This window comes from Thermobia domestica, chromosome 13 (assembly GCF_964235325.1).
Source record: "Thermobia domestica chromosome 13, izTheDome1.hap1.1, whole genome shotgun sequence".
NCBI lineage: Eukaryota > Metazoa > Arthropoda > Insecta > Zygentoma > Lepismatidae > Thermobia > Thermobia domestica.
In genome coordinates, this window is record NC_137466.1 from 96,061,643 (window position 1) to 96,071,517 (window position 9,875).

At 35.1% G+C, this 9,875-nt stretch overlaps 1 protein-coding gene across 3 annotated transcripts in view; it reads right to left on the reverse strand.

Annotated features, from left to right (window-relative positions):
* LOC145668362 (uncharacterized) overlaps nucleotides 1-8,338 on the reverse strand; it is a 112,625-nt gene extending 104,287 nt beyond the window's left edge. Inside the window, exon 1 of one of the 3 annotated variants that reach the window (XM_081736134.1) lies at nucleotides 8,207-8,338. In XM_081736134.1, the coding sequence (XP_081592260.1) occupies nucleotides 8,207-8,212 (6 nt within the window). In that variant the 5' untranslated portion in view covers nucleotides 8,213-8,338. Of the gene's footprint in view, nucleotides 1-7,880; nucleotides 7,906-8,129 lie in introns of those variants that run through there. The other 2 variants (XM_081736133.1, XM_081736135.1) reach the window with 2 other exon arrangements.
* Between the last annotated feature and the right edge of the window lie 1,537 nt (nucleotides 8,339-9,875).

Below are 9,875 nucleotides of genomic sequence, written 5' to 3' on the forward strand. Positions count from 1 at the left end.
GCATGAAAAAGCAACCAAATAATCTGAAGTAACATAGCTGATAAACTTGTTGTACTATAGTTGTACAGTACGCAGCAAAAAACCTGCAACATGAGCATGTAAGTTTACTGTGAAACAGCGAAGTCTTTTGCTCCAATAAGTGTGCAGGGGAGGACGCAAAGGTTTCTCCTGCGTGATTCGTGCTACTTAGACGTTATGTTGATTCCCAGGGCTGTTAGGCGTAGTTTCACAATAAACCTACATGCTCATGTTGCAGGATTTTTGCTGTGGTCTGTATCAACTAACTTTACGTAATACATACACCGAAATGAAAGTAATAACATGAAAAGGCTCGATTACTTCCACTTAACAGGCCATCACAGAAGTACAAAGGTTAATGTCATGGAATGATGAATAATATATGTTAATAATTCTAACGTTTTATCAGTAATATAATGACATCAGTAGTTGTTGTGATACATGTTTTAGCATTATTTGATGAGAAATGACGGAATTGAAAGCCAAAATCTCACCAAAATCGAACAAAACAATTACAACAAAAGATAATTAATGCGTGGATATTTCGCACATCACACATACGACTGCCAATCATTTCATGGTAACGGTAATGTTTAGCGTAAGTGTGTTTTAGTACTAGTAATATTTGTACATATATACACGGTACATGTACGGTAAACACAGATAACTGATTTTCTTTTTCGTGCGAGTAATCTCAAACACTGCCTTCAAGGATACAAATGTGTAGCTAGTCTAGGGAAGACTGAATAGGACAGTGTATAACGTGTCGTTACAGTAAACCGGACATAATCATCCGAGCCTTGACTCTCAGTTCCACACGTAAATTCATAATAGCCACAGTTTACTCCTCTATATCCTGTTCTCCTCCTTTACTCCTTTTCATACTTTCATCAACATTCCTTCAAAATAAATGCTCGGAAAAGTTTAAGGTCATAACTGCCTTATAGGAGTTCGTCCTACATGTTTCCAAGCATATCATTAATAAAATGGTAATGTAATGGTAAGAATATACGAATTGAGATCAATCCTGTAATATAAAAACTGTATATTGCATACATATTTTGCTGTCTTCCTTTCTTTTTCTGTAATTATATATATATATATATATATAATGGGCCCTTTGTTGTCATTCAAAATTATGTATATTACAATCTTTCGTTGTAAGAACAATTTGATGAAATACAGAATCATTGTAAAACGAGACCTAACGATTTAAGTGATTAACGTGCACAGCGTCCAATTTATCGGACGTTACGTAACCACTTTATTATGACGTTAACAAAAATTTATAGTTCTCCTCCTTTACTCCTTTTCATACTTTCATCAACATTCCTTCAAAAATTTAAATGTGAACCGAAACTCCAGTTAGTCACAATTTCACGATCTAAAGTCACACTTTGAGTGCAGCATTTACCGAATTGCATCCAATATATAATAATTGGCCAATTTGGAACTGAAAGTTTCATTGCAGCAAAGAAACTATACAAGACGGAACCTATATTGAAAGTGGGATCTACTCGAGGTTTTACCCAAATCTAATACAAACTTTATAATAATAATAAAAAAAAAAATTCAAGCTCTTCGTATCAAATTCATTAAACGCATATCGCATTGCATTTCCTAACTCTACAATCGCCATGAAACGAAAATCGAAGTAAATGCTTCCACGGATTTGACCACCGAATAAACCTGACAGACACCGACTACAAGTAGATAAGGAAGAGTTGACATCACAGCAGCAAACTACCATATGTAGATAACAGACAGACATCTAGTGGAAAAAATATGAACTACGACCAACCCATCTTACAAAAGACATCGCACCAAAGCCACAAATAGTTCCAAGTGACTAAGGCAAAAACAGTTCCAGCAAGTGACTGAACGTACACGAACCCGTTGCAGTCACTGTCTTAGTCAAAGTAAAATCTTGCCGAATTGAGAAAACTGTCTAACTGTTCAAACGTTCGTTTAGAATCGATGACCTCAATTAAAATTTTATAGCTTCAACTTGGAGAAATTCCTTTTGCTAGATTCCACAGTCACTGGAATTGTCAAAAAAACGTGTAATTTGCAAAGGATTCTTGTGTGTATTTGGCAACTAAGGGTAGATTACACGGGTTATGTTTAGCAGAAGGGGTCCGAAAGCACGTAAAAATCATAAAATTTACAGGAGAAATAGGTGATGCAAATACTTAGACCTAACATAACGTAACCAAATCTAGCCTAACCTAACCTAACCTAATACTAGTAGAAATAAGCGAAATTCTATCACTTTTTGGAATATTATGCTGGACCACTACAGTAATACAATATAACATAAACCAACCTAACCTAATGTGAACAGAAATTACCGAAATTGTTACATTTTTTAAGAAACAATTGCTGCATCCCTTCTGCTAAACATTTGCCGATTACACTTTAGCGCGGAACCCCCTGAGGTGCGGGGCCAGATTCAAAGCAATCGGTCAGGTCCTGTTTAGGAGGAAAATAGTACAGTAAAACCTGTCTTCAACGGACCCTTTATTAAACGGAAAACTGTCTTAAACGGAAATATTTCACGGTCCCATGAATTTTGGAGAACAAAATGTGTAAAAAGTCCCTTCATTACGCGGAAACTGTGTTATGCGGACAACGGAAAGAAAAATAAACATTTAACGGAAAATTCTGAGTTCCGGACTACAGCGTTTAGAAGATGTTTAAACATTTTGTGAGACATATACATTACACTGTCTGCGATAAAATGTTCGTTCTTTTGTTAAATATTTCTGGACAGTGTTGACCTTTCCCAACCACTACTCATATTGACTCCCACAAATTGTCCTTAATCCCCGCAACTTAATCAAGAATCATACGGAATGTCGGAAAGAAGAAAACGAGATAGAGGAAGAAGAGGAATACGATACCGAGTTCGAAGAAGAGTGTAGAATAAATACATATCAAGATGCTCTCAGAAGCTTAAAGGAACTGCAAAAATTTGCCTTACGGAAAAATGATTCTGATTCACTTAGTATAATTTCTCAGGCTAAAGTGTATGCGGAAAGTCAAGCAGCCAAGCAGCAATGTAGATACACATAAAACCCTGCTTGGGTATTAGAAAAATAAAGAAAACGTGTGCATAGTATATTTTGTATTCATTTTAATTTTTTGTGTATTTATTCGTAGAAGAAAGAAGCACTGTAATCGAACAATGTACGTATTTTCTCAGTATGCCCCTTTATAAGCTTTTTTTTTTTTTTTTTTTTAAATAAGGAAAGGTGTACCTCCACTAAGCGGAAACCTGACTTTAACGGAAATTTTTGCAAGTCCCATTCGATTCCGCTAAAGACAGGTTTCACTGTATTAACGTACAATGAGTTATATAATTTAACTTTTTTGCAGGTTAATACGATAACACCACTTCAAAAATTGAACAAGAAAACTACAGACACACCTAAAGTTACGTAAGTCAAATTATATGAAAGAAATTCCGAAGTGAGTACAACTTACGAACAGGGTTGTGGAAAACCCAGCCCAGTGGGTTTTATTAAATTTTGTACGTGTATTTAAAAAGACATATTCCTACTTAATGTGAGTGATTCCATTTCAAATCGTCCAGGGTGGTCCACACGACTGTCTCAGATTTAAAAATTTTTCTTCGATACACAGCCTTCCAAAATGGCTGCCCTCCTCTCGGATTGCTCGAAAAACTTAAAAACATGTAGATCGCATATAAAAGAAATAAATGAAATCTGAGACTATGATGGGGACCAACTGTGGTTTGCCTGGACGATTTGAAATGGAATTGGTCATGTATCATTAGAGCATACATGTTCTACAGTACACATGAAACTATGGTATTCCCTTGTGGGACTGCGGTAGTTCACATCTGGTGCGAGTTCCTAGCTCGATCCCCGCTTACGCCAAGTTCGTTTTGTGGTAAACAAACATCGTGCGCATTGTTTTCTCGAGTTCTCCCGTTTCCTACCACTTTCGTCATGCCACCGTTATTATGCGTATCATCATATTCTCCTTTAGCTCTGGTGCATACTCATGAGACAGTGAACTAAACTTAGAAATAACAAAAAAAAAAAAAAAAATGCATAAGGAATCCGTGAAGTCCCACACGCGTTTCGTGGGATATACACTTTGCACCACTGACACTCGATTATATTTCGATTTTTAGAAAGAAGGAAGTATGCAATTTTCCAGAATAACAAAGAGGTGGATAATTTTATGTAATACAGATTAGGAATAAAATCCCCTCTTATGATTGAAATCCCTGAGCCAGCTGGCCTAAGTTTCACTCAAAACATGCCGGGCAAATACTGGGATAGTACCTCGAGTTCAGGAGTTAGAGATAAAAAAAGGTTTTATTGAATGGATGTAGTTTTTCTAAAAAGAAATAAAAAGTACTTTTTACGAACAGAAATGTTGGAAATTGATATTTTTCTCATCTTCAGTTGCCAATTTGGTTTCTTTCAATAGATTTTACGATTAAAGGGCTTTTGTAACATACCATACAATAATTGTACTGTGCTTCACATACTCCATCAGATACGCAAGAAGAATTAGGAAGTTCCACGATCTGATTGCCGTTTTCGTTGAGAAGATAAGAGATGTATCCTTAGTTTTTTTCTTTCTTTCTTTTTCAAGTAAAGCGTTCTCGATTTGTAATTAACTGACACATGAAGAAAGACATTTTATCTGTTTATATTAATACCCAAGTATTTAACAAACACCAAGGAAATGTAGCCGCATTACTTTTGATTCCACACTAGGTGAAGTGTCCGTTCTTTGTCCCGGAGAGAATTAGGTTCAAGGAAAATGTTTGAGCCTCCACTCCCCATTAAGATACACACATCGATGAAAGTTTAGTAAGATATTCTACTTCTGGCATGAATTTTTAACCCACTTCTTTCTGAGGAAAGTTACCTCCCCTTCCCCTACGCTCTTTAAAAAAAGTTGGATGATAATATCCCAGCTTGAAGTAGGTATTAACTATGTTCTTAAACTCATTTCAAACTGTTCAACCATTTCCTGTATGTAATCACAAATAACATACATTAAATGTAAAAAAAGAAATTATAGAAAACACCCTCTTTCTTCCCTTAAAACTGAAATTTTCAAAAACAGGAAGGGGAGTGTCCCCTCATCTTTAGTGAGGTATCTATATACCGAATCTCATATTCCTAACTTAACGTGCTCACGAGATACTATAATTTTGGCTGAAATTTCGAACTCCCTTTACTTCCATTACGATGTGTCCTTTAATCAAAGTAACACAGTAAATAAATAAATAATAATAATTAATAACAATGATCTATGTTCCAAAATTCATTTCAAATTGCTCAATCGTTTCCTCCTGATGCGATCCCAAACAACAGGCAACATCGCTTTCAATATGAACAAAAGAATCATGGAAAATCACTCCTCCCCTTAAAACGAAAATTGTCATAAACGTTGCAACACATGCCAACTTATTTTTAATGAGGAGTTTATATACCGAGTTTCATCTTCCTAACTTGGCGTGCTCGTGATATACTTTTTTTTTTTCCCGCGGATTTTGAACTTCCTATTCTCCTCCTCGTAGGACGAGCTCTTAAATCAAATATGAAGATCTCAGCTCAGAATAGGTACCAACTATAGTGTTAAAAAATTCATTATAAAAAGCATAACGGTTTTACCGTGTGGTGCGATCGGAAACAAGAGGTAAAAATGTCATCTTACTAACTTGACAAAATCGTGAGATACTAAGATTTTCACATGGATTTTGACCACTCGATCCCACTATATAACACGCATTTTAATCAAAGTAACTTGACTAAAACCTAATTCAAAGTATGTGATAACTGCATCCAAAAATTCATTCCAAACAGTTTAACTGCTTTCCCGTGTTGAGCGCACAAACAAAATTCTTTTCATTCTTATATAATAAATTATTACAATTGAACAGTGTTACAGCGAATTTGATCGAGCGCAAACAAAAATTCATTATGAATGATACCCAAACCTTTTTTTGCTTTCAATGGTATTCTGTTTTACTGGTAAATATTTTAAGCCAATTTTGAAACTAGGCATACACTAAGCAGTACAGTTAAAGAAAGTAATTATAATCGTATTATTATTATTTCAAGCCAGGTTTGGAAGTATATTTTTGAGGTGGGTTTTATTGTGGAATTTTGGGCTGGGGAAAATTCCAACAACCCTACTTACGAAGGATACTTATATCCAAAGAAGTGGTATTAAATTTCAAAATTCTATTTTGAGAGTCATGTAGTGACTGAATAATTAATTGAACTAATTAAGTAATTAACCATTGAACTATTATCTGTTGATTCCGCATTTTAAAAATGTATAAGGTCCTGTACCCTATTTACAAACCAGAATGTTATGCAAATATTCTGCTTACGCAAAGAGCCTGGAACCATACAGACCTAATTACATAAGTCGAAAACTGTCCGCAGGTTCCGAATTTAACGTAGAACCTCCAAGTGTGTTTTGTAACCTTCAGTAATTGTGGAATCTACTTCTGGATAGCGATCTTGATTTTGAAACAAAGAAATGCATAAAATGTGTGTGTATGTATATGTATATATATATATATAAAGCCAGATTCCAGATTCCATGCCCCCCCCCCCCCCAAAAAAAAAGCTTTCCCGATATAAAACCTCACAGTCAAAAATACCGTCCTTTTTTTCATCTCTAATCAAAAACTTACACTATTCAATTCTTGGCGACTCGCTACAATACTTGTCGGTAAGTTCATTAAGTAGACCTATATACAATTATTATGTTTAGTGTACAGAACTCTATTGAACTATTTAGTGACGAAAATAATTCAGGAAGAGTGTACTTTGAGCAGAACAATTGATTTTGGGTATCTTATAGTTTCTCTCCCAATTTTGCAAATCTAAGATCTCCAGTGTTACTTACTTTACAAAACATAGCTGAGCGAGCGAAGGGGGTTAGAAGACCCCGAAGGCTCGTTTAGGTATGGTTCCTAGCAATGTTTTGCTCAAAGTACACTTTTGCCTACAATTCTAGGTTATAGTTAAGGAGCCGTACTTCCCATTTAGGGAAGGACGAGAAACGCCATACTTTCAGGAATTATTCATTGACCATCTAGGATGTTAAAAAGTAGGTAATAGACTGAGTTCTTGCCCTTGTACTTAGGGTGTTTAGGTAGTACAACAGTAAGATGTATCCTCGTGCACGGGAGATGAGAAGTAGCTGTTCTTAACTATTACCCAATTCTAAATGGACTTGGTCAAACTGTGCATTTGTCTACAACTGACCTGAATTACGTAAGTTAAAAATCAGTAGGACTAGAGAACATGTACAAACTGTAACGAAGATTGCGTGCAGTTTTCTATTTTACCCCAATACAAGTTCCCTGAAAAATTATACCGGAATGGCTTCGATCATAACAACGATGGATTTCTAAATAACACAGTACCATTTAAAAATACGCTACAAATGGGATTAATGACGTCCATTATAGAAGCTTATAAACTGTCGCAGTATATTCTCTGAGAACGTAATCAGCCGTAACATTGGATATTTCAAGAGTTTACACAACGTTCGCTATCAATTTTCGTAATTATCAGGCCTATGATTCCCAATTCCATTTTGAGTCATGAGCTACCTACACTCATAGGGCTTGGCAGGTATGTTATTCTTTTATAGCAAGTCAATTTTATGTTTCACATGAATCTCAGCTGCAAACAAAACTTACTATTTGATTTTAAAACAAAATTTTAGTATATCTTGATTCAAATATACCGTATGAATCTCACCTCACCATCTACAGATGTGACGTATATCATACTTTTTTAAGAGGCCAATGGCCAAGTTCGGGATACATAACAAGTCTTACTACGTACCTCACAATAATATATTTTTTACAGCGAAGTGTGTACTACTATTATTCAATGAAACTTCTTAATATCAACACCCAAAATGTTAATGTTTTATGTAAATAGAACACTCGGTGATTTGTCACCTTCCAGCAACAAGCTTATGCATTACATAGAAGAGAAATAAGCTGCTCTGATTAGTCACATAATCATGCAATACCACGACAGCAACTTCTATACTATGATAAAAACGTAAATAAAAGTGCATGCATTTACCCTTCGAAATGATAGTTTACTGGGTTCCAGTATATTATCTACACCACAGAAATCGGACAACGCCATTTAAACTTCACCTGCATACTTCATGTTGTCTTCTCGAGCGCAGACTGAACAAGGCTGTTCTATTTCCTCCCCCAAATACCACATTCTAACGCAGATATTCATTATGTGCAGTATTCTCACTCTATTAAAACGCATTTACATTTTCTGAGAGAAAAACATAATTTTAATAGTGATCTTTTATTTACTTAAGTTATTATTCACATTCTTATACACTGTTATCCCTACAAGTGGATTGACGGAAGAGCCGCCAACAGTTTACTCTTCTGCTGTTGACAGCTGAAAATATATTAGTTCGTATTCATCAAAGTAGGTGAATGCCGGTATATTATTTCTAATATATGGAATATTACAACCGGTTTCAATTAACGATAGGAAACTTATTGCATTTAAGCCTGCAATTATTGATAAAATATGAGCCATTACCTTAGTAGCTCCTATTACCCCTACACATAACCAGCATTGGAAGTTGTCAACGTCACGAACTTCTTCCGTAAACGGAAAACATCGTATTGAAGTACATTACAAAATATGTAAAATAATAAGAAATCTATAAATAAGTAAAATTCATAATTCAATATGAGGGGAAGCAAATCAACCCAATTAGAGCACATTAAAGATAATTATAAGAATAATTCAAAGATATAGCATTAATTTACAAGTACAAACGTGTTATGCAACAAACATTAAGTTTGTACGAAACCAGAATTTTACACATATTTTATTATTATTATTATTATTATTATTATTATTATTTTTAACAGCCAAGTTTATGACAATTAGAAATACAAAGTCGGATTGGTAGCTTCAAAAAATAATATAAAGCAAGTCTCTGTGGTTCAAGGAGACCAAGGGATCATAGCTTACGGAAGTTGCTTCAGGTTCGAGTCCCGAGGCTGACAAGTAAACCTTACGTTTGGGTGAATCGAGTTGCTGACTGAGACACATATGAGAAACTAGTACTAAATGTGGTCAGTATTTCAGTGAAGTTTTAGGTGCGAAGCTCCAGCGGTTTAGGAGATACAGCTACCAGAACATCACATGGAAGTACAAAATAGTCTTCATACAGTTGGAGGTAAAAGCTCTGTAAGACCTCTCGTAACGAGAAAAGGTGAATAACAAATATATGGGTACATATTAGGACTAGGGGGAAGTCATATAGTAAGGGTATACCTGACGGCGGCCATCTTGAAATCCGCCATTTTGAATTAAGGTTAAGTTTCTAAAATAGGAATAGGGTCATGTGATACATCATTTAAGGCGCAAATTTAATCAGAAGAACTATGGTGACGTTAATTTTGATTTACGCGCAATTGGTAAAAAGTTACAGGGAAATAAAATATTATTGCAGTATATGTATTAGTCCTTTACCCCACCTTGTAAATTTTGTGTTAATGATAATAATTAAATAAAAAGCAGGTGGATAAATATTAGGTCTATGGTAAGAGTTGCCTTGATGGCGGCCATGTTCAAATCCGCAATTTTGAATCAGACAAAAGTTTTAAACAAAACGCATAACAGTGACACCTTATTAATAGCAAATTTTACCATAACTCCAACGGTATAACAATTTTTGCTTTATCATTAACCAGCATTTGTTATCGCATAAACAAGTTGCTAATTTAAGGAAAAATGACCAAAGTGGAATTGAGTCATAATTGAACTTGGGTCTTTCTTCCAGAA